Source organism: Rhinolophus sinicus, chromosome 18 (assembly GCF_057876585.1).
Source record: "Rhinolophus sinicus isolate RSI-liver-muscle chromosome 18, RSI-T2T, whole genome shotgun sequence".
In the NCBI taxonomy this organism is placed as follows: domain Eukaryota; kingdom Metazoa; phylum Chordata; class Mammalia; order Chiroptera; family Rhinolophidae; genus Rhinolophus; species Rhinolophus sinicus.
The window spans coordinates 16,969,202-16,995,053 of NC_142518.1; the positions used below are offsets into that span (position 1 = coordinate 16,969,202).

Sequence of the window (25,852 nt, forward strand, 5' to 3'; positions counted from 1 at the left end):
TTAGCGGTCATTTTTTTTTTTCTTCAGTGCTAAACCATCGGATGTTTACTAGCTCAAAGGACTCCGTTGGTAACAAACTTATTGGGCTGGTTTGTATCCCATAAGAACATAGGTACTACATTGTGTATGCTATTCAGTAAGTGGCTTAAAGTGCTGGGGAGAATTTAATATTAAACTGCCCTAAGAAAATACATCTAAAAAATAGAAACACAGTGAACAAAAGCGTACAGAGCTCTAATATAAGTTCCTTTGCTTTCATGTATTCAGAAGTTGTTCTAAGCCTGCCTTTGAACCCTTATTAATCCTTATGTAGAAATAACAGTTCCAAGATGGGCTGGCTTTGGAATCTGTGAGCCCTCATTTTGGGAGTTCATAGAAAATGCTACACCACAAAATCCTTTTAAAAAAATAATAACCTCTTCCAGGGTCAAACTCCACAGCCAATGAAAATGTTGCACCTTTTAACTTGAGGGAAATCGCTGGAGAGAGGTTAGTGATACGCTCTAACTAGTGTATCATTTGGATCTGACAGTCCAAAGAGAGGTCTCCCCAAGTTCCATAAGACTTCCGACCACAGAAAACCCACCACCCACTTGGTGTTTTTGATTCCTTGATGATAAACGCTGAGGTGACTGAGAATCAGTTACTGAGATGGAAGGAAGCTCTGAGTGCCCGTTTGCACTTTCATTATTAAAGGCACATAGCCCCTTTCTAAGTAAATATAGCTTCCCCAGCTTCTCACACCTGAAGAGAAACCCTCACAGCGCATTCTGAAAATGTTTACAATTCATTTAAGGTACACATTATTTCTAAATACATCGTTGAGGGACTCTTTTACTCATTTTGAAATTTTCAAACGAATGGGGAAGTTTTGCTTCCATGTTCTTTTCATTATTCCAAAACTGGCATTAGGTACCAAAATTAGTTGAGGACCAAATCATTCCCTAGCTAGAATTTAGAACTTGACAGCGGCCCCATGCCAAGCTTTGCGAAAAGAATACCATTTTCAAATTGCACTGTAGGATTTTTGTTCTCAAATGAGAACACACCTAAAAGGAAAAAAAGCCATCCCCTCCTCCCCAGGCACAAAAACATAGCCGAGACCGAGCAGCCCGTTTCCTACCCAGCAGATACAATAATGCTTTGTAAGCTGAGAGCAGCGCCGGGTAGAGAAGCTAAGTATAAACAAGCTGAGAAGGATTAGGCGGTAGCTCCATTCTCATTTACATGAAATCCTCTAAGCATCTTTTTCCTCGCTGGCTGCGGGCGCATAAGGAACTCTTTTGTGCCATAGTCACGCATACATTTGCATCCTTTGTCTTTACTTACCAGTCGAGGCTGTGGACATGTGTGCTCTATTTCCTCCATGGTTTCTGAGGGAGGCTCATTGGAAAGGGATTTTGGGATACCTGTTTCTGACTCAGCATCAGTGGTAAGTACTGGCATGGCCAGCGAATGCTCCCTCCAGCTATACACCCTCTGTCAGTCTCCTCACAGGCAGAGAATGTTTTCTTTGTCACGTATTTTTCTTTTCCTTACCCATCCCCCTTCTTCGTCCCTTCTTCTGTCTTCCCTGGGGAAAGTAAAAGAGGTTAACCCCCACCCCGCCCCTTTCCTTCTCCGAGAAGCCAAAAGGCAAGGCCTCAGTTTATCACTATAACAACAAGACGGCACTGGAGCGGCGGGTGCGGGATACAGTACCTTATTTGCATGGAGCGTGCTGGTTGGCTACTGTCATCATAGTACCACTCCGCCAGGGAGCCGCCGGGCCCCATTGGCTGGCGGGCGGTGCCCACGGGGCCCGAACTTGCTGCTTTTGTTTCTTCCGTTTAATTCTGTTGCAAAGGTCTGGGTCCACTCGGGGCAAGGAACCCGGGCTGCACTACCCAGATAAGATGAAAGCGCTTCCTGGGGTGGGGACCCAGGACGCCTGGAAAAAGAACATAGCAGACCTCCACTAAAAAAGAACCACGTCCCCAGCCTGAGCGTTTGATGTGCTGTAGTCAGAATTTTGCCAAATAGGAGTCATCCTGAATACAAAGCCACTTTTGAGCCCAAACTCCCTGTGCCCATAATTGCCAGCTGGCCGCGGAGGGCCTCTCAGGGCATTCATTGTGGGCACCTGAGTATTCACCCCCTTGACTGCAACAAGAGCACGGGCAGATCCCCTGAGGCCTGGCATAGCCTGGAGCCTAGCTCTGGGGCTGCCCTGGGAGGAACTCTGAAGGAGGTAGATTGTTTTTGAGGACTTGCCTCCCACCTCTGCCTGCCCTCCCCGATTGCTTCCTCCCTCAGCCACTGCTTCCCCTGCCCAGCTATTCTGAGTGTCCTCAGTATAAAGTCTTGCTGTTGTCTGCCCTTCAATACACTGTTCCAGTAGCTGGTCTATTATTCCTCTGCTCCCATTTTCTAAGCACCCTGCTCTCTGCAAATGATCAAGGCAATCACAGAAATATCCCTGATGAGGTGTTAAAGAGGATGTGCCCTTGGCAAGGATGTGGAGAAAAGGGAACCCTCTGCACTGTTGGTGGGATTGCAGATTGGTGCAGCCACTATGGAAAACAGTATGGAGGTTCCTCAAAAATCTGAAAATGGAACTACCTTATGACCCAGCAATTCCACTCCTAGGTATCTAGCCAGAGAAATCCAAAACTCTAATTCAAAAAAATGTATGCACCCCTATGTTTATTGCAGCACTATACACAATAGCCAAGACATGGAAACAACCGAAATGCCCATCGGTAGATGACTGGATTAAGAAACTATGGTACATTTATACAATGAAGCATTATGCAGCCACAAAGAAGAATGAAATCTTACCATTTGCAACAACAACATGGATGGACCTAGAGAACATTATGTTAAGTGAAGTAAGTCAGACAGAGAAAGACAAATACCATATGATCTCACTTATACGTGGAATCTAAAGAAAAGAATAAATGAATGAACTAATCAGAAACAGTCTCAGAGACATAGAGGAAAAACTGAGGGTTGCTAGATGGGAGGGGGGTGGGGATTAGAAAGCATAGTCAGTAACCACAAGATTGCCACGGGATTACAAAAGTCAATTTGGGGAATGTAATCAATAATGTTGTAAAGATTTTGTAGGCTATCCGATGGACACTTGTCTCATTAGGGAGACCACCTCAGGGAAGATGTAGATGCCTGATCACTGCACTGTACACCTGAAGCTGAAGATGAACAATAATGAATGTCAACTACAAGTTTTTATATATATATATGTATATATATATATATATATATATATGTATATATATGTGTATATATGTATATATATATATATATAGTTACAAGACTATATATATATATATATATATATATATATATATATATAGTTACAAAAAGTGGAGTACAGCATTAGGAATAGAGACAGTGGAAATGTAATGGCTGTGTGCGATGTCACAGCGATAGTGGATGGGGGAAGGGGGTTGTCACCGTGTGAGGTATATAAATGATAAATGTCTAACTATTACATTGTTTTGTGCACCTGAAACTAATAAAAAATGTACTAAATCTTAAGTATTTAAATAAAAAGGAAGGCAAATGTTAATCTGAAAAAAAAAAAAAAAAAGAGGATGTGCCTTGATGTCTAAATCCTCCAGGAATATCCCCCGTTTTAAGAGAAACACACACTCAGAGAAAATAACTTAAGGCATTCATTCCAGTGAAATATCACACTTTTTTATTAAAGTTTACTGGGGGACAATAGTAAAGTTACACAGGTTTCAGGTGTACAATTCTGTAATACATCATCTATATATCACATTGTGTGTTCACCACCCAGAGAATATCACACTTTTAATAACAATAAAAATCATGGTAACTGTTAGCATTTATTAAGCACAAGTACAGTGCTAAGTACTTTACCTAGATCTAATTTAATGTTCATAAGAACTCAAAGAAGTCAATCCTATTATCTTCATTTTACAGGTGAGGAAATTGCAATTTAGAGTAGTTGCTCAGGGTCTTAAACTCATAAGCAATGGAGCTGGGATTGGAAGGAGAGGGGTTGGGGCAGGGATGCAGCAGGTGCAGTAGTAGAAAAAGCATATAGGTAGGAGTCCTTTTAAGACAAGTCCCTGGTCTTCTAGATCTTTCATTTTAACCTATAGCAGTGGTTTCATCCAAGTGTGGTCCAGGACCAGCAGTAGCACCAACATCAGATCATCTGGGAATGAAATGCAAATATTGGCCCCTCAAGACTTGATTCAATAGGTCTGGGGTGGGGCTGGGATTCACATTTCTAACAAGTTCCTAAGTGATGATGATGCTGCAAATCCAGGGACCATTGCTTTGAGAACCAGTAATCCAAAGGATGGGATAAAACACTCTGAACTCCCTCACAGAATTTGGGAGATCAAATAAAATATCATGTGAAAGCACTTTGTAAATTAGAATGTGCTATACTACTATATGGGGGCATTCTTTTTATTACTCCTGAAATAAGGAGAGAGCTATCCTTAAAAGAAGAACATGGATTCTGCAGCAGAGATTGACAGTTATATTGACATTCTGCTTTAAATCAGATTGACATCACTTGACATCTCCGTTATTATCTATGCTTGAGAGAACTCCAGTGATGCAAGAATTCCATTGACACTTTGGCCATCTGAAAAGGGGTCTTCCTATCCTTTCCTTCCTGTGCTATCTGCCTTCCTGGAAGCACAAAACACCTCAAGCTGCAAGTTTAGCTCTACTGAGCCCTTTGATACATTTAGGAGCCCCTTTCCCACCTGTGCTGGGTGATGTGGGAGTGAGGTTGTTCATCTAATCTCAATATTTTCTTTGCCTTCCAGTAGTGGTTCTCAATGTGTGGTTCCCCCCAAAAGCAGCAGGAGCACCCCCTGAGAACTTGTCAGAAATTCTTACTCCCCACCCCTTACCTACTGAATCAGAAACTCGGGCAGTGGAGACCAGGAATCTGTGTTTTAATGAAACCTCCAGGTTTCGGAGGCATTCTGCCAAATACTAACGTGTGAGAACCGCTGTCTAGAGCTACATGATCTCGTTGGAAAGCACCTAATTCCCGCTGTGTTCCGGGCCACTGAACTGCCAGCTTGGTTCCTAACTGGTCCTCTACTTCCCTCTCTAGAATGGGAGGCTCCCCTGTTCCCCTGCCTGTTTAGCAGAATCCTGATGTCCAGCGAAGTCCTTGTGAACCCCTCTTGCCGAAGAACCTAGACTATGCCCTTATCACCCACCCCACACAGACTTTTGTGTCTCAAAGTGGGCAGATGCTGCCTTCCTCCCCTCCCCGTCTTCCCCTATCCCATCAAACCAAGATGCTGCCTCTCTGCCTAGGATGAGTATCTTCATTGTGTCACCCAAGTCAGACCCTTATTTATCACTGGCGCTGTGTTAAACCTAAGTCACACCTGACACACATTCAGCCCAAGTCCTTGAACCTTGAGAATTAGACTTTTAACTGCCTTGAGGGTCAACTCTATAACCGCTACTAATTCCATTCGCACGAATCCTACTCCAGTCTTGTCTTGGCTTCCTCATGCCCCTGGCCCCACAGTCCAGTGTTTGAATTTCAGTCTATCTTCCAGTCCTCATGGACAGAAATACTCTTTTGGGCACCTTACCAAAAGGTCCTTACCAGAGCCTCTCACTCCAGGGACAGTCTTGGCTGCTATTGCAACCGATTCAGGAACTTCTTAACAATACCTGAATGGGTTATTTTACCTTGAGGCCTTTGTAATGTTATTAAGATGATTAGCTGAGAATGGCCAGTTTATTCCCCACTATGGAATTAAATATTCCATAACCCTCTGGGGTTATGTGGGGGAAAAGGGATGACTCTAAAAGGAAAGCAGAAGGAAGGTTACTGGGGTGATGGGATTGTTTGTATTTTGATGATGGTAAAAGTTACACGAATCTATACATGTGTTAACATTGTTAAAAACTCCATGGGGGGCATTTGTCAGTACATGCTAACAGCCTTTAGAATGTTCACACCCTTTGACCCAGGGATTCCCCTTGGGAATTTATCCCCAAAGAAATCATCAGAGAAGCACACAAACAATTAGGTACAAAGATGCTTAATGTGGGAGGGGGTGGTAGAGGAGGGTAAACGGGGTCAAATATATGGTGATGGAAAGAGAACTGACTCTTGGTGAGTGAACACACAATGTGATATATAGATGATGTATTACAGAATTGTATACCTGAAACCTGTGTAACTTTACTAACCATTGTCACCCCAATAAACTTTAATAAAAAATGCTTAATGCAGAATTACTTATAAAAGGCAAAAAAGATGCAATTTACAGTAATAGGAGGAATGGTTAAAATAAAAATAAAATACGTTCATATAATATAGTATTATACATGCTATAATATAAGCATTACGAGTTATGCTTTTGAAGAAATTTTAATGCTATAGGTACATGTTAACATTATGCAAGGTGAGAAAAGTAGATTCCAAAAACTGAGCCCAATTATGGTTATGTACATGCGTAGGAAAAAAGTATGGGAGGGAAATACACGAAGATGTTAACAGTGACATCTTTAAACTGTGGGATTATGGGGGATTTCTTTTTTTTTAAATTATATTTTCTTGTCAATAACAAGTATTTAAAAATAAGAGCATAGTATATTGCCCTTATAATCAGAAAAAAAAAACATTACCTCTCCTCCGCAAAGGCCTCAAGGGCTAGGTATGGGGTAGGGGTGAGGCAGGCAGAGATTACCACGTGAGAGAATAGTAAAGTGCAGGGACACAATGAGGGAAAACAAAAAACGGAAACTGAGGAATAAATGGGAGGGGGGGTCCTATCTCCAGTTAGCAGAAGCAGAGGAAACCCATTGGAGGCAGGCTATTCAGAAAATCCCCAGGGAACGTTTGGGTACAGGCTCCCTGTCTTGTAACCTTGGCAAGAAGGGCGTGGCTGTGGTGAGAACTTGTGAGCTCCGCTGGCCCTCACAAGCGCCATTTATCACTGCCATTTACCCAGTACCTCTTGTGTTCTTAGCACTATGCCAGGGACTTGCCACTGGCACTTGTAATCCCCACAACACCTGATCAGATAGGGATTGTTGTCCCACTTTGCAGATGAGGAAACCGAGCCATAGAGTCCCTCACTTCAGCTTAGAAGAAGCCTACAAATGACATCATTCTTCCCACAAGCGTTCTTCACTTCAGCAACATCAAGTTGTTGAAAATGCCACTCCTAAAGATCTGCAGGGAAGAACTAAAATCATCCCTTTGGAGCAGAAGCTGTCAGAGCCTGCCCAATCCCACTCCCCCTGCCCCCCCACCCCTACCTCATCATTGTCGTCAACACCTGACCCACTGCCAACTGCCAGCACTTGCATCTCTCTGTATGAGGACTTTCTCTGACCATGGAAAACCCCTGCCTCCTTCTCCCAACGCCACCACGAGGCAGGGCTGAGGGATGAGAAAATTAACAGCTCACACCCCCAAGAGCTCTCAACCAATAACTGACAAGAGTGACTGTACAAATACCCAAGTCCTCTACACTGACTCCGGAGTTCCCCAGTGGCAATTTCCAATCACCACCGTGGTAGCTGGTAGAAGGTACCTGTATTGGGTACCTTCCTTTCCTTGTCTCACTTGTGTACATTCCTATGGGTGTTTCCTGGGCTCACCTCCCAAATAAACTCCTTGAACTTGAATCCTTGTCTCACGGTCTGCTTCTGGGGGATCTCCAACTAAGACAGTATTTCAGTGCCCCATCATAAAGTTCTAATACGATCTGTTTCTTATGGCGAAACACCTTTCATATCCACATCACATATGGATGAAAATGAGTCATAACATTGCATATAAAAGCCTATTTTTAATGTATTTTTTGAAACTAATAAAAGCCTATTTTTAAAGTAGGCATTACATTTAAGCTTTTCTTCTTTAAAAGTACCTTTCCCTTCCCTTTTATTTTTCAATCTTTAATCTAGTCATGCTGCTAGAAATTTTATGTCCATTGTATAAAAACATTAGGATAACCATACTGAAATTTTTAAATTATTTAGCTACAGTTTGTATGCCCCTACATATATTACACTGTTCTTAATATTTATCAAGGTCATATGTAAAACCGCCTTCATTCCAAGTCCTTCCCCCTTACCATCACTCTTGACACTCTTTCTTCCATGTTTCCTTTTTCTTTTTGACTCATTTTTTCTTACTGCTTCAGATTCACCAAATAAGGAATTTACCATAAAGGAAAGGAGGTGGAAAAAACAAGACAAAGTTGACAGAAGAAGTTCAGGTTACCCAGAAACCATTATTACCTTCTATGGAATTTTGTTACTTTCATGTTCTATTTTGAGCCACTTCCCCAGTTTTCCACATGTGACTTATGGTTTGGGCCTAAAACCAGATAGTTGTGGGGACAGAGTCCCAGAGAGCAGTTTCCAGGCTCTCAACCTCACGTGTAAAGGTGCTGGCTCGGGCAGTAGGTGGTCATCAGCTGTGGCTAGTTGGCCATCAGCTGTAACCAGTTAGCCATTAGCCACTAATATAACTGCTATGGCTAAGCAAGCAAGCGCAGATTGCAGTTAGCAAGTGGGGTTGGTTGGTTGGCAGAGAAGCAGACGGCAGGTTGCAGATCATGTGGATCCTACTTCCTGTGTCTCGCCCGGCCGCCAGGGAGAATAGGGTGCAGGAGGACCCCTTGTTGCGGTACTGGCGGATGTTTGCTTTTGTGTCTCCAACCCAGCCGCCAGCGAGAATATAGTGGTATGACTCCCCTATCTATGGCTCCGTTGTTGTTCCTTTTTGGCCTCACCGTATCCTGCGTTCTTACGTGGGGAGCAGGAGCTGAGTCCCTGCATTACAATAGTCCAGAAAAAATTCCACCATACTATGTAATGAAACCCATGCATAAATCCTTTTCACCTACTCCAGGAAAATTATGGTAACAAATTTTTTTCAGTGTAAAGCATTTTACCCTTTACTTGGTGCTTTTACACATTGAATTATATCATAATAGCACTCTGAAACTGATGACTATTAATACTGAAAAATTTCAAATGAGTAAACAGATTCAGAGAGGCTAAGTGACTTGAGCAAGGTCACACAGTCAGTGGAAGAAGTACCACTTGAATCCAGGTCTCTTGAATCAAAGTTCATCCTATTTTCCACCAAACTACACTGCCTCACTCTTTGATACAGTTATATTTGCTCTGTTAACAAGATTGCTGAGCTAACTCATGGGTATCTCATCATCCAAAAATAACCCCTTTACTCTTCTACTGAGTTCATGTAACATGAAGCACTCTTTACTTGCATTTATTTAGTTCATTTCATATCTCTGAAACCATGGACCTGGCTGGACTCATTGTTTGTGCTTGAATTTACTTATGACAGAAAAATAAACACAGATGCATTGCCAGATTCACCAGTAGGTCAAGGTCCAGGTTGATTACAGGTCTATGACCTATAAAGGGCCATTGGGGGAAAAAATAATGGTCAGACATAAAAAGTAGTCAGAGCTTCAAAACTTATTTTTTGAAAATCAAAATCAAGACGATAGAATGAAAGTACTTTAGTTTCTTCTTAACATGGATTTTCTTCTTTTTCCAGCTTCTATAATAACCCCCACATATAATTGACTTTCACTCATTCGACCAAAATTTATTGAGTTGTAAGGTGCTGGGGGGAACTGCACAGACCCAACAGGACAAACCTACAGCATGAATGCAAATGCCACTAATGAAACATTATCTTACATCTTATATTTAAAAGAAAGAAATATCTGACATGAGTCGGAGAGATGAACAGTAAGGAGGTCTAGTTCCTTAGCACTCAAGACGCCATACCATAATGGCTGTGCCTGTGTTTCAGAAGGTCCTAAAAGAGATGTTTGTTTTTACCCAATTAAAATATCTTTATCTAAATGATGATGATAAAATTGTTGTAAATATGATACATTTTGTTTTGCTGTATCAAAAACAGATATGATAGCAGCTTTTTATTTTGCATAAATTAAAGTTGCCCTTAGCTGAATAAATCATTCTTATTGACATTAGCAGCTGTGTAGTCAGTAAGGAATTATTGTTGCTATTACTTGGTGGTATTTATGAACACTTTTATTTTCTAAGTGCTTTACAATCACTTATTGTCTAATTAATAGCTAATCATCTGTTTACAAGTAATAATCACACATGTAGTGCAGTTTAATCAAAACTCCAAATGCAGCCGCCATCATACTCAAGAATGTTGTGCAAATTTTGGTCCCTCCTTGATGTGGTTTGGGTCCAGACATACGGCTGAAACAAATAATACAACAGAAAAAAAAACACGAATAAAAATTCCTCACTTGGATTTGAGCATAATTTGGATTCACAATGTTTGTATGCCAAATATACTATCTAAATGTCAGTAGATAAGTCAGAATATAGGTAATTTTCAACACTTAATGACTCAATTACACAGACATATAAAAATTTTAATTTATTTAAGTCACACAATTGGATGATAGTTCGTAATAAATGTTCAAGGGCAGGCACTGACTTAACATTGGAACTGTTAGTTACGATCACCGTTTCATTGATTTTCATGAAAAAGATCAAATGTAGCAAAGGTGGCTCAGGGACCTTCAAGGTTAATCGAACCAGGTTCATGTCTAGACCAAGCTACGGCCAGTACAAACACCTGTCAGTCTTAATTAGCCAGTGAAAGTGGATGTACTGTTCTGGCTCTTTAGTCTCCCCAAGTGTTACTCTATAAGCAATTATGGGAACCATGAAAAAAAATTTTTTAAACAGGTGAATGATATGCATACTAGTCTAGGTTTTTCCCCCTCTAGGATAAATTTTCGTACAATTGCTGAGTCAAAGTACTTGCATTTTTTCAGGTTTTATATACATGTTTTCTGATACAATTATCAAATTGTCCTCCAGAATAGTTGACCAAATTTGCACTTCTGATAGTCATAAAGAGCTGTCTTTCATGGTCGTTGATCTGCCATAACCAGTTTTCTTCCGGCTTGCTTTCTCACCAGGCAGTTTCCCAATACGGCAGCAAAAACTGGTGTCCTAACCATCGTGCCCGTGGCCTTCGCAATGTGATCCATGTGCGCTTGACTAGCAAGTGAGTAATCAAGACCCTGATGTCCGGATGGATCAATTCATTCACAGGTAAAGTATTATCACAATCCTTGGGCTTTATACTAATTGATTTTGAATGGCATGGACTCCAAAGTGAAATCCGCACTCAGAATCTCTGAATGCTCAAAGAGAGATTTGGTTTAATCTTCTCTATTAGTTTCTAATCACTGCTGTAACAATTTACCACAAAGGTAGTGGCTTAAAACAACACACATTTAGTATCTTAAAGTTCTGGGGGGTCATAAGTCAGAAATGGATCTCAGCGGATTAAATTCAATGTTTCGGCCAGACTGCATTTCTTCTGGAGGCTCTAGGAGAAAATCCATTTCCTTGTCTTTTCCAGCTGCTAGAGCTGCCCGCATTACTTGGCTGATGGCCCTCTTCCATCTTCAAATCCAGCCATTGCATCACTACAGCCGCTGCGTCAGTAGTCACATCTTCTCTAACTCTCCTGCCTGCCTCTTTTACTCAAAAGGATCCTGTGATTCCATTGTGCCCACCTGGATAATCCAGAATGATCTCTCTCATCTTAAGGTTTTTAACTTAATCATGTCTGTGAAATCCCTTTTGCCATGTAGAGTAACATCCTCTCAGGTTCTGGGAATTAAAATGTAGACATCTTAGGGGTGGGGCATTATTCTGCCTACCACACCTTCCTTAGCATGAGCTGGACCTGGTATCTCATCTCCAGAGATTTGAACAATACACTGTCTCTAATTTTAATACTTAGTAATTTATGAAACCCTACTCTGTGTCAGGCACGGGTGCTATAACAGATTTGCAGATAAAAATCAGTGCTTAGAAAAGTTAAGTAATTTGCCCAAGGTCACAGGTCAACGGCAGAGCTGAGTTTCAAACTCAGGCCTGTTGGACCTCAAAGCCCCTGCTCCTGCTTACAGGGGCATACGCTGCCCCTATACCTCAACAGTTCCCATGCTCTGCTCAGTTTGTTCTCTTTGCATAGACCTCATATTGAAAGCTTTTCATTTAGTTTGATGTTAAATGATACAACCTAGCTACATAAAACCTTTTATTAAGCCTGTCATGCAGGGACTCAGCTCCCGCTCCCCGCACAAGAACGCAGGACATGGTGAGGCCAAAAAGGAACACCCACGGAGCCATAGGTAGGGGAGTCATACCACTATATTCTCGATGGCGGCTGGTCAAGACACAAAAGCAAACATCCACCAGTACCCCAACAAGGGATCTTCCTGCACCCCAGTCTTGCTGGCGGCCAGGCGAGACACAGGAAGTAGGATCCATATGATCCACAATCCGCCGTCCGGTTCTCTGCCTACCAACCAAGCAACCAACCAAGGTAACCATGGCAGTTATATCAGTGGCCAATTGGCTAACGGGTTACAGCTGATGGCCAACCACTACCTGAGCCAGCACCTTTCCACGTGAGGCTGAGAGCCTGGAAACTGCTCTCTGGGACTCTGTCCCCACAAAGCCTCTATAAATCTCATACTTGACTCATTCCTACGTGCCAGTGGACAATGTCATCATGAAATACTTATACAAGATGATGTCTCCACAGCCTCTAATAAATCTTCCAAAAAGTAGCCTCAGATGGGTTCTTCCTCCGTAACACAAGTAGAGGTGGACACTCCAGGTCATCTTCTCTGTGTGTAAAATATAAATCTCTGAATAAATCAGCTGGTGTCAGTGAGAAATCATCTTTCCAAAGGCCCACAAATACATGAAAAACCTTATTCTTGAAAAAAAGAGAGCCTAACACTTTAGGGGCCTGAGTTCATGTCTGAATAAAGTCTCTCATCTTCTCTGCTTCGTTTTCCAAGGTTCTCAACCATGGCTGTACGTCAGAATCACCTGGGGAGCATTCAAAGCCACCAAAGCCTGGTTCCCACTCCCTAGAGATTCTGGCCTCACTGGCCTGGGGCACAGTATCAGGACTTTTAAAAATGCAGAGCCTCCCTCCCCCCCACCAAAAAAAAAAAAGCTGAGAACCACATGGTAAAGCAGAAATGATGAGAAACTTTGTTTATTTTTTTTAAAAATGTATTTATTTTTTCAAGGAGGGCACAGCTCACAATGACCCATGCAGGGATCGAACCGGCAACCTTGGTGCTACCAGCACCACACTCTAACCAACCGAGCTAACCGGCCACCCCCAATGAGAGACTTTATTAAGATATGGATTTTGACCCCGTTAGGCTCTCTTTTTTCTCCCCAAGAATCTCTATATTGTTTTCATCAAAAGAAATAAACGCTATTTAGTGTGTGTGTCTCAAGAAGCTGGCTGTGTAAAAAATGTCAATGTGTCCAAAAGCAATCATTTTAAACACCTAGTCCACTTAAGTACTAGGTGAAGGGCTATGTCGGATGACTCATTAAAGGTGCTTGAGAGTAATTATATACAGTCAATGGACTTCCACAGAAGCTCATCCTTGATACAAGAAAAAATTCTCTTGAGTAAGCAAGCATAGGAAAGCACACTTTCAAAGAAAAATAATCCTTTACTTCTGCAAAATAGTCTGGATAAGCTCACCATACCATTCAACTGTAGGAACTCAAAAGGAGCAAAACTATTAGCATTAAACCATGGAAGTTCCTAGCACATATAATACCACCACTGCTCAAAACATTTTTGGAATAATTCTGTTGAAATTTTCATCATGGCAACTTTATAAAGCCACTTATGAAAAATCAGTTATGATGTAATCAAATCAGAATTTTTTGATCCATAGAGGTATTAACCAGATTTATCATTCACCTATAAAATTATCAATTGACTTTTGGTTGTTTCAAAAATATCAGAAATAACCTTCAGTGATGACTGACCTCTGAGATATCCAATAAGAACAGAGGGGTAGTCTGTTCTGGCAAGAAATTCCTGAAGGGGGGCCGGCCTGATGGCTCAGGCGGTTAGAGCTCCAAGCTCCTAACTCCGAAGGCTGCCGGTTTGATTCCCACATGGGCCAGTGGGCTCTCAACCACAAGGTTTCCAGTTCAATTCCTTGAGTCCTGAAGGGATGGTGGGCAGCGCCCCCTGCAACTAACAACGGCAACTGGACCTGGAGCTGGGCTGCGCCCTCCACAACTAAGACTAAAAGGACAACAGCTTGACTTGGGGAAAAAAAATAAAAAATAAAAAAGTCCTGGAAGTACACACTGTTCCCCAATAAAGTCCTGTTTAAAAAAAAAAAAAGAAAGAAATTCCTGGAGGGCTAGAGATCTTAAGCGAGGAAGGAGACCTTCTGAAGTCAATTCTTATAGTGCAGAGGTCCTCAAACTTTAATTTGGCTAAGAAGCACCTGGAGAACTTGTTAAACTTCAGTTTCCCAGAGATTCTGATTCAGTAGGCCAGGGCAGGGCCCATCAATGTGACATTCCATCAAGCTCATAGGTGTTGCCCGAGGCCCACACTTTGAGTAACATTGTTGTAGAGCAAAACTGTGAAGATAAAAATACTCACGTGAATATATAAGTTCTATTATCCTCTTTTTAAAAGGATAGAAATTGTCAAAGGGACTCAGGAGACAACTTGGAGAGACTCCTGCCAGCCAGAGATGGAAAGTTTCTGCATCAATAAGAACTGCAATGGATTGAAATCCATCAAATATGTTTAAATCCATGAATTCATCATACTACAAAAAAAAAAAAATCCCAAACAAACTAAAAACCTCAGTTGTCTGCATGGGAGGATGCAAGGGAACAAGTGCATTATTTTGAAAACTGGGAACTAGAGGGAAAGAATCAAGCATTTATTTTACCCTTCCTATACAAACTGTACCTCTGGGTGACCAAATAGTGAGTAAGAGAAAGTATATTATCTCAGAATGAGTAATGAAGAAGGTATGAAGGTAATGAAGAAAGTAATAAATTAGACAATCCCTATTTTATAACCCCCAATGAATGATTGGATCTAGGCATTGAGCACCAACAATTGCTAACATGACAAAAAGATAGACAAACCCAGATGTTATATACTCCTGATAGAAGTGCATGTACCATCTATAAAGAGTTTGCCAAGTCAACAGAACCTGGCTTTGATCACATCTCTTGATCTGAGACCAATTGATGGGAAATACATAATGGGTAAAGGAGCGTGTTAACACCACAGGGATGCAATCAGAGAAATCCACGTTGTGGGAAACCCTATTGGACAAACCTAGTTTTTGCAAGCAAAAAATTGCAAGAAACCTATGGATTAAATGAGATCTAAAAGACACAGCAATCAATTGCAATGTATAGGCCATATTAGAATTTAATTCAAAACACTGTAAAAAAATAACGTTTATGAGACAATTTGGAATTTGAGCTATTTCTGGATGAGATCACCAGAGATCACCACCATCATCAATATTTCATGTATTTCCTTCCTGGTTTTTATTTTCTGTACTTAGATTTTCCCTCAACTACAAGATACCCTCAACTATCTTATTCAAATAAGAAAGAAAGTAAGTGGAAAGCCTCCATCCATGAGGACATTTTTCCTATGACTTTACTGAGCTTCAGGGCATCTAGGATGATGGGGAGAAGGCTTTGTCCTGTATACTCAAGTATATTGGGAGGAAATGAAAATGTTTGGTGTGGTGAAAGAAAGGGACATTTGGGGGAAACAGGTGGAAGGGCAAGGTTGTTGGCTTCAAATCTCAACCAATCAATCAGTCAATTAAATATTATTGGGCTCCTGTTATGTGCCAGCACATATGGTAGTGAACAGAACATATGGTACTTCTGCTCAAGTGGAGGTAACAATCTGAGAGGGAAAAGTAGTAGTAGTAGTAATAACAATAGTAACAATAGCAATAGCTAATATACATAATGAATCTACTATGTGCCAGTTAAGGTTTATTTTTTCTGTTAATTTTTTTTGTTTTTTCTTTTTTTCTAAGTATAGTTGATATACAAATATTACATGATTTCACTTATATGTGGAATCTAAAAACCAAAACAAAACAAAAATGAACAAAACAAACCAGAAACAGACTTGTAGATACAGAGAACAAGCCCATACAGAGGGTTCCAAAAAGTGTAAACACATTTTAAGGAAGGAAAAAACTATTAATTGTAATACTCAATATATACCAATAACGAAAGATGAATACAAGTCACGTTTGACTTCTTCAATTACAAGAGGTGCTCAAAGTGGTTACCATCAGCATCCAGACACTGCCAATTATGGTGAACTCCTGCTTGAGCATAAATAACATCTCTTAAAATGTGTATACATTTTTTTTTGGCACCCCTGGTAGTTTCCAGAGGGGAGGGGAGGCAATTTCTAATAGCCTCCTCACTTCTGTTGAGTCACAGGGCTTTCTGCCCTGCCCACCTCAGTATAGAACTGCAGAATAGAAAACCAGTTAGTTACGGTCTATAATGGGCTCTTCAGCAATCGGAGTTGAGGTCATCCAGCCTCCTTTGTTTCCTTGTTGTCCTTTTTGGTGTTTGGGACAAGGAGTACAGGAAGCTGGCACGATTGGCTGGCACAATTGGCTACCTTTCTTTCACTGTCCATGTAAGTCATAAACTGAATCCAAAGTGACTCAATGTACTTTTTACCTGTCGAATCAGTCAGACATTGACTTTGGTTATGTGTGTGTACAGGACACACATACAAACAATTGTCCAGCCCAAAATGTGAATAATGCCAAGGTTGAGAAGCTCTAGGTAAAACAGTATTGGTCAGGAGTTGATCATTGTTGAAACTAGGTGAGGAGTCCATGAACAGCTCAAACGGGAAGATACTGTTTTGTCTAATTTCGCACACGTTTGAAACTCTCTATAATAAAAGTTGTATTTAAAAAAACCATAAAAATTGGTCACCTTGCTTTATTAAATACCTAGCACTTTAAGTGCATATACTGAGGCAGTAAGCGAAAATGCACAAACTTTGCCAGCAGACTTCTTACTCCACTACTAAGTTCCAAACTGTCTTCTTGAGCAAATGATTTAGACTCTTTAAGCCTCAGTTTCCTCACCAATAAACTAAGGCTAATAATGCCCCTGAGGGTTTTGTATGAGTTAAATACAAGTAAAATGCTTAGCTGAGTTCCTTAAATAAATACCTTTATTAGACCTTCTTCCTTTGTTCTTTATGTCTGCTACTTTTCAATACAGAAATACAGAGAGTCCTTCTTATCTGGAAAAGTAATTTTTGATTCAATCAATTTATTTTCCAACAATTCCCTGGAAAATACAGATGGTCCTAATATGAAATGTTTGTTCTAAGTGTTTAAAACAGCAAACCTTGGAGGGATGGCGGGAGGGGGAGAGGATGGGGAGTGAGAAGGAATGTATGAGGTTAATTCAGTAGTTCTCAATCCAGCATGATTTTGCCCCACAGGGGACATTTAATAGTGTCTGGAGACATTTTTGGTTGTCACAACTTTGGTAGGGGGTACTACTGGCATCTCTTGGTGAGAGTCCAGGGATACTGCTAAACATCCTAATATACGCGTGGGATTGCTCCCCACAACAAAGAATTATCTGGCCCAAAATATCAGTAGTACCAAGGTTGAGAAATCCTGGGCGACTGTGACCAAAACACCTTGATGAAGCTTTTCCTAGATAATTAACTTTGCCTTTCTTTGTTCTTATTACCCAACACATACAGGTTATTAAATGCATGCTCAGGAGAAATCATTCAAGATGTGATTACTCTAGCTCTGTGGCCCTAATTTGTTATTCATTTCTTTATGAGGAAAAAAATCTGAGTGGTGTTCTGATTTCATTGCCTTTGAGTTTCAAATAGCAAACTCAAAGCATGCACTGATTACCTTCTTAATTAATAGACTGTGAAGGCTGGGCATCACTTTATTAACTAGTGGGAAGGATGTATCACCTCCCAACATCTCAGCAGTCTTAATTCCCAACTGTTATGCCAATGGGGGAGGAGTGGGATGAAGGGAATTCAGACACTGCTCCCAAACAGATATTTCTCTTGTTAAAATAGCCCATCTCAGTTTAGCTGACACCTGCCTACCATGTCATTATTAAGTAGAAAACATTATGGGTAATTTACACCCTTCCACCCCCTTTCTAAAGTCAGGGTACTTGAGGTCAAGATCACAGTCCCATAGACACTAAAGAAAAGAGCGAGGTAAATGGTAGTAACTGTGTTTTCAACTGGCAAACAACAGTTAAGGCCATTTCTGAGACACGCGTTGTGTGTTTTGGGGGACAGTGGGGCAAAAATGAGTGAGAAGATTAAAAAGTGGGACAAAAATCTGTATGGGTGGTGGAATGACTACAGGATCTATGATGTGTTCCTATTTCTTTTTTTAAAAATTTTATTGGGGAATATTGGAGAACAGTGTGTTTTTCCAGGACCCATCAGCTCTAAGTCAAGCCGTCCTTCAATCTAGCTGTGGAGGGCGCAGCTCAACTCCAAGTCCAGTAGCCCTTTTCAATCTTAGTTCCAGCTGGTGCAGCCCACTGGCCCATGTGGGAACCGAACCGGGAACCCTGTTGTTCAGCACTCACGCTCTAACCAACTGAGCTATCCGGCCACCCCCTGTGTTCCTATTTCTTTATTCCTCCCTCCCCCCAACCCCACCTCATCTGTGAAAACTGGTCTACCCCACAGCCCAGGAAATTGGGTTGGGACGCCTGATTAAGAGCTCCAAACCAGGTCCTGTTCAGTGGTTTCTCAGATCCTCAAATTCTTTCTTTCAGGAATTACATAGAACTATGAGATGGAGAGTGAGTGGGTCTGGAGCAGGGCTGTGGGCAGAGCATTAAACATGTCCAGAAATGGCCCCTGCTGAAGGCTTCTCAAGTTGCTCTGGGTCCTGTCCTTGCTGAGACCTGCTTTTCAGCTTTCTGTGGATACTAATAGACAGTCTTTTGCATTCCTCCTACTGAAAAAGCTAACTTAGTGAGTAGTATTCCTTGCAACCCAACAATGTACCTCTGAGACAGATATGCACACATTCCCAAGGGATGAGATTAACTTGAGGAATGAAGCCGAGAGCTGTCTAACAGGGAAAGGCCACTTAATGGTCATTTGTGCTTCATGCCTAGGAGAACCAGGGATGACACTCTGCTCCAAAGGTCAGCTCACAGTAAATTCCCCTTCTTAGAAATCCAGTAGTTCTACATGTACTGTACTATACTTTTGATACTTTCATATAGAGTCTTAAAACTTCTTTTGTGTTACTATATTGAGTTGTTTATCTGTAAATGCTATCTAATTCTTATTTGTAACCTTAATATTTATGTCCCATAAGATAAATATTGGGAAGGTCAGTTCACACCCCAGGGTCCATCCACTTTCTTACACCATCCTCAACCCACTCAGATCAGCTTCTGCCTCCATCACTCCACTAAAATTGACTTATGTTTCCATGTAAGTATCGGGGGTGCCAAAAAAATGTATACACATGACTTGCATTCATCTTTTGTCATCGGTATACATTATTACTATTTTAACACAGTTTTTTTCCTTTCTTAAAATATGTATACATTTTTTTGGCACCCTCTGTATTTCTTAGCTGCACAGGAGGATGTTTTAGAGCAGTGGTTCTTGACTAGGGGAGATTTTGTGCCACCCCCGGGGTGATTTTGCAGTGTCTGGACACAGTTTTTGTGTTTTTTTGTTTTTTTTTTTAAGATTTTATTGGAGAAAGGGAACAGGACTTTATTGGGAACAGTGTGTATTTCCAGGACTTTTTATTGGGGAACAGTAGTGTGTTTTTCCCAGGACTCATCAGCTTCATCCAAGTTAAGTTGTTGTCCTTTCAGTCTTAGTTGTGGAGGGCGCAGCTCAGCTCCAGGTCCAGCCACCGGTGTTAGTTGCAGGGGGTGCAGCCCACCATCCCTTGTGGAACCGGCAACCTTATGGTTGAGAGGACACACTCCAACCACCTGAGCCATCTGGCCACCCGGGAGCTCAGCGGCAGCTCATTGACTTCATTCTAGTTGTGGAGGGTGCAGCTCGCTGGCCCATGTGGGAATTGAACCGGCAGCTCTGTTGCCCAGAGCTCGCACTCTAACCAACTGAACCATCCGTCCGCCCCTCTGGACACAGTTTTGATTGTTGCAAGTTGGGGGGTGCTACTGGTATCTTGTAGATAGAGACCAGGGATGCTGCTACATATCCTACAATGCACAGGAAAGTCCCCCACAACGAGGAATTATCCAGCCCCAAATGTCAATAGTGTTAAGGTTGAGAAACATTCCTTTAGGGCAAAGATGGGTCTTTGAGACAATGCAATTAAAATGGGCAAAGGATTTGAATAGATATTTCTCAAAAGATGATATACAAATGAACATTAAACACATGAAAAATGTTCAACGTCATTAGCCATAAGGGACATGTGAATCAAAACCACAGTGAGATACCACTTCACACCCACTAGGATGGCTATTACTTAAAAAAAGGAAAGTAACAAGTGTTGGTGAGACTATGGAGAAATTGGAACCCTCACACTTTGCTGGTGGGAATGTAAAATGGTACAGTCTCTTTGGAAAACAGTGTGGCAGTTCTCAAAAAGTTAAAAATAGAGTTACCATTTGACCTAGCAACTCCACTCAAGAGAATTGAAAATATATGTCCACAAAAACCTTGAACATAAATGTCATAGGGGAATTACTCACAATAACAAAGAAGTGGAAACAACCCAAATGTCCATTGACTGATGAAAGGAGAAAAAAATTGTGGTTTATCCGTACAATGGCATATTATTTGGCCATACAAAGGAATGAAGTACTAGTGCATGCTACAACATGGATGAACCCTGAAAACATATGCTAAGTAAAAGAAGCCAGACACAAAAGACCACATATTGTATAATTCCATTTATATAAAATGTCTAGAATAGGCAAATCCATATAACAGTAAGATTTGTGGTTGCCTGGGGCTGGGGGTGTCGGGGGGTGGGAATGGAAACCCTTATCTCACCATGAAGATTTTGCAGCAAAGACCAGTAAAAAGAAAAGAAGAAATGTGAGAGAGTTTTCATTTTGATTCATGAATTCTCTGTTCAAAATTAGAGTGTACTCCAATGACTAGCATCTTGCAAGAACTGTCTCTGTCAGCCAATCAACAGATATCTATGGAACCCCTACTATGTGCCAAGCTCTCTGGGGTCCCACAGGAAAGCTCCTTCGAGGAAATCCTGGGAGATAGTAGGAGAAGCAAGGGCTTTGGATTTAGATCTTGAGCTAGTAAAAATTTCAGTGTGAAAGTATTTTATGCTACCAATTTACTTTATGATCCAAAGGAAGAGAGGAAGGTAAATAAGTAGTATAAAAGGATTTTACATAGAATTTAGAAATAGCAGGAGGGTTGCTAAAAAGAACAAGGCTGACCACATTATTTCCTACCAGGGCACCTTAGGGGATCCCTGTTTTAATGAATAAATAAAAATGATGTGTAATTATCATATCAATTGCTTGCATCTAAGTGAGTGCTTCTGGAGTTATTTGATGGTGCTTAAAAATCTTTGGTCTCTGAAGTGTGTTTAATGTCTCCTTGACTCTTATCTATATTATTAATTTTCAGATCAAAGTTAACTTGGTGCTATGCAAATGAGACTTCAAATGAATGAGATTTTACTGTAAAATTTTAAATCAATATTACTTGTAACAGAACTGCAATATATTTTGAGGACATGTGTCAACATATACCCAAAAGAGACATTACAACTTAAAGCAGCATTATCCAATAGAACTTTCTGCGACAATGGAATATTCTATATCTGCGCTGTCCAGATGTCCAAATAAGGTAGCCACCAGCCACACGTGGCTACTGAGCACTTGACATGTGGCTGGTGTGACTGAGGAACTGAATTTTAAATTTTACTTAATTTTGATTAATTTAAACAGCTACATGTGGTAGTGGTTACCTTATCTGACAGTGTAGGCTTAAAGAAAAAAGTGAAATTGGATTCCAAGAACCTGAATTCCAGCCCTACCCTTACTGCCTTGGATGATTTACTTCACCGCTGTGAGTTTCAATTTTCTCACTTGAAAATGGGAATATAAATAATATCTTCCTCACAGGATTTGGGCAAGAGAAATTGAGATAAGTTCAGTCATTCTCCTAGGTATTTCTAAATAAGTGCCAATCAAGTACCAAAGTTAAATATTTGGGAACTGAACAACCAACTCTCTTGGTTAAAGGGAATTTGCATTTCTAGAGAGCTCAAAAATTTTATTAAATTCATAATTGTCCTCAGCATTCAGATACAATATTTAATGACAATGCTTATAATTATTGGCTGGTAAGCAGCACCATTAGCAATAGCCAGAAATGGTCATGTGTCAGCTTGGGGGTATCAATGTATAATGCACATCAGGGCTGGCAGTCAGAAAGGTAAATTTATAGAAGTTGAGGTCAGCTTGTGTATGAAAAGTACATTGAAAACTAAAAAGCGTGATTAAAATGTCAATGAAATCACTTCTTTATTATTGTTACATTCAATAATGGACTTCGTCTTGATTGCTCAAGGAGATGAAATTAACCCATTCCATTTAACTGGGAGAAACTGAGGCACAATTTAATAGAATTGGCTAGTGGTTAGGAGCTTGAGCACTTTGATTGAATGTAGTCATATGAAATAAGACATGTAAAGTACTTAGCACAGGGCGTGCCACCTACTAAGGACTAAAACTGCCAGCCATTATTATGATGATAAGTGACAAGCGACACTATTGGGAGATCCATGCGATCACAAACCTTTGGCTATTTTTCAAATCACAAAAGGTATGGGAGTACAGAGTGATATTTGCATAGATTTAATTCTACATGACTGGACATAGAAAGATCATCTGAATTTTCCACATCTGAATGAATGACTGAAATGCTTACTGATTCCCCCATTAACTCAACAAAATGAGCTGGTAAAACTCATGAGTCTTCAACATACAAATTTCTCCAAATCTGAGATAATATGGAGGCGAACAGGAAAGGGACCAATTGGGATAAACGGTCTACCAGTTGTAGCTCAAGTACCAGTGGCTATGGACCCAGGCTACTTTCTGAGGCATATATGTGGCACTTTAACCAGCCATCCACAGCCACTCCAAGGGGCGTGGGAAGGTTACAGCAGGGCCGGTGTCCTGAGGCCTGAAAAACCACTCTCAGGAGTGGTGTGAAACCAGCTTTACTGTGAAGCAGAGAAATTACACCCTTGCTAGGAAGCTTCCCCTGGTCCTAACCTCTTCTTCACATCACCTGGAATCCTTCTTATTATTTTGGTCCCACCGCCTAAACTTTTTCATCCAGAACTCATTTGGTTTCACAAGGCTCCACCGAACTGCACACCCCCCTAGGCAACTCCCTCCAAATAGATAAAAGACCATAGAAGGTGGTCTCATGTACGTGCCAGTTGCTTTACAAGGAATTCAGAAATGGGTGTTGTAATCAGGATTTTATGACTTTTCTATTAGGAGAATTTCTTGTTGTAGAGGGTAATGAACATTTGCTTAAAACACTTCTCCAATGCCCCCAGGTTCCCACAGCATCATTCTTCCCCTTGAACTATCTACATTTCCTCATCCTGATTTGACTTTTTTTTTTTTTTTTTTGAAAGAGAGCTTGTTCCTGTCATCTAACGATCCAGGGAGCTTGCATACTCAGTAAGGGGATAACGAAATACTAAGCACAATTTTCCTTTTGTATCACCTTAAGATGGGGCGGGTAATAATTCCACTTTGAGTGTGACTGTATTAATTAGCGCAGGTCCATTACACTCACAGCTACATCGGACTTTACTTTCTGAAGCTCCTTTGATATTCAAAGAGGCAAAAGTCGGTAAGAAAGCATGTACAGTACCTTGCGCCAGAATTTGGGAGTGCCACTGTCCTGGATGTCCTCTTCCATGCTGCATTCCTGGTGGCCCACCATGTCTGCTCCTGATCTGCTTTCCCTCTTTTCTAGTGTCCTCTCTTTGGAATTCTTTTGAATCACAGTGTGAAATTTTTCTTTCTCTGGACTTACCAGAGCACTTGACCAAAGGTTAAGCTCAAAAATAAGCTCGGAGGAGCTAGTCATGTCCCAATGATTGAATAAGCAGAGATCCAAGTTGCTGGACGTTCTTGTGTTACTTTCCACAAGCCTCCTCTTGTCCCCCTGTGGGTTGTTGTTCGTTGACAATTGCTGTGCTTTGGGCTGGAACTATGATGGCCTGTTGTGTGGGGCCAGGCAGGTTGTGGCGAACACTGCACTTGTGAAAAAGGCCATTGTTCAATGTACCCTGTCCCTCACTGGAGCTATGGCAACAAATTCCGTTGGTGAATTAACTATGTCATTGTGTGCCGGCTCAACTGATTATGCTCCTGGAATGACAAATATTTTCTCTTTTTTTCAAGATAAAAAGTGGTCAAGACTTTAAAGTGTCAATATACAAATCAGCGCTTTTCTTTAAATAGGAGACTAAAGAGAGAGAAAATAAATCTCTCACGCATACTTTGATTCTAATAAACATTTTCTCTCTCCCAAGGAGCTATTCTAAGCCCCACTGATAAAGAATTTGTGCATTTTAACTATGTAGAATTTTCACAATTTGTGTTGAGGTGATTTCCCTTCAGATAACATGGTGTGGTAAAAGAACTCTTTAAACATGCACGTGCTTGGGCCTTTCCGAGAAAAAGATTCTCTTAAAATCTGGCTGCAGCAAGGTGCTATGGGAACTGTGGCTGCTGACGGTTAACGAGAGGATTATACTTCAGTTCAGAATGAAGACTGCTGTCCATCTAAATTCACCTTAGCCACGTAAAGATTTCCTGTGTCCCATGCTAGCAGGAAAACTCACTTTCGCTTTCTCACATATTCCACTGAAACTTGTTCTCATCAGTCGAAGGATCCTTTCAACCTTTCCGTCTGTCCATCCATCCATCCATCCATCCATCCATCCATCCATCCATCCATCCATCCCATGTTCTCTCTGTCTGGCTGCTGTGCCAGTTGCTGGGGGAGCTCTGTGAGTGAATTAGCTGCTAGTTTACTAACGTGGCTGTGTGTAGTGTGCCAATTTGGTGAGCTAGAATCACATTTCCTCTGGGCTAGAGTTGTCCAAAAGGGGAATTTGCACAAGATTTGGAAAGGCGAGAGTGAAGCAGCAGTCGTTATTTTCCAAAGGTTGTCATGGTTGGGTGTGGTGACGAACAGAGGGTCCCAGCTTATCTTCACTCTCCTTCACTCTGGGTCCAGATCTTCCCAACTGCTCACTCTGCTGACCAATAGCAGCCCCGGACCTACCGTTGGACATCTGTGCAGCTAGAGGTAGGAGCAGCTTCCTGTAGCTTCCTGTGGGCTTCCACTTTGGCAGCTGGATGTTCTTGGCTTCTGACTGCCAGGTGGGTGGGTGGCTTCTCCCATCCTCCAACTCCCCCTTGGACCTCCACTCCCCTAACCCCACTCACAGCTGGCCATGTCTATTTCCTCTAATAAATCCCCTCCTCCACAGCTCAAAGTGGTTCTGCTTCCCTGACTGAACTAGGACTAATGCACTTATTTTTCCAAATGATACGAGGATTGCTAGGAGAGAATACTCAGCATGACCAAACTTTAGAGGGCAATAGGGAGAAAACTCCATGAACTTGAGTCTAGAAGCAACTGAGGAATCCAAGGAAATAGAAACTATATTTGTATCGGACCTCTCCCCACAGTTTGCTATAGCCCTCACCCTGCAACACTTCTTTTCAGATCCAAGCATTTTTGCAGATACCTCTTTCTTCTTCATTCCTATGCTCTGCCTTCATCCACATTCTTATCTTCCATGGATCATCCCCCATAGAGGCTGGGATGGGCCGTCAGAGGTAAGCCACACCCCAGGGGTGG

The 25,852-nt window shown here is 41.3% G+C and overlaps 2 protein-coding genes across 5 annotated transcripts in view; one reads left to right on the plus strand and one right to left on the minus strand.

The window, feature by feature from the left end:
- The window catches only part of PCYT1B (phosphate cytidylyltransferase 1B, choline), a 115,743-nt gene extending 91,598 nt beyond the window's left edge, over positions 1–24,145 (minus strand). The window contains exon 1 of one of the 3 annotated variants that reach the window (XM_019757054.3): positions 23,846–24,145. In XM_019757054.3, the coding sequence (XP_019612613.1) occupies positions 23,846–24,064 (219 nt within the window). In that variant the 5' untranslated portion in view covers positions 24,065–24,145. Of the gene's footprint in view, positions 1–1,329; positions 1,670–23,845 lie in introns of those variants that run through there. The other 2 variants (XM_019757055.3, XM_074324221.2) reach the window with 2 other exon arrangements.
- The window catches only part of POLA1 (DNA polymerase alpha 1, catalytic subunit), a 313,058-nt gene continuing 298,197 nt past the window's right edge, over positions 10,992–25,852 (plus strand). For both annotated transcript variants that reach the window (XM_074324217.2, XM_074324218.2), the window contains exon 1: positions 10,992–11,127. In XM_074324217.2, the coding sequence (XP_074180318.2) occupies positions 11,100–11,127 (28 nt within the window). In that variant the 5' untranslated portion in view covers positions 10,992–11,099. The remainder of the gene's footprint in view (positions 11,128–25,852) is intronic.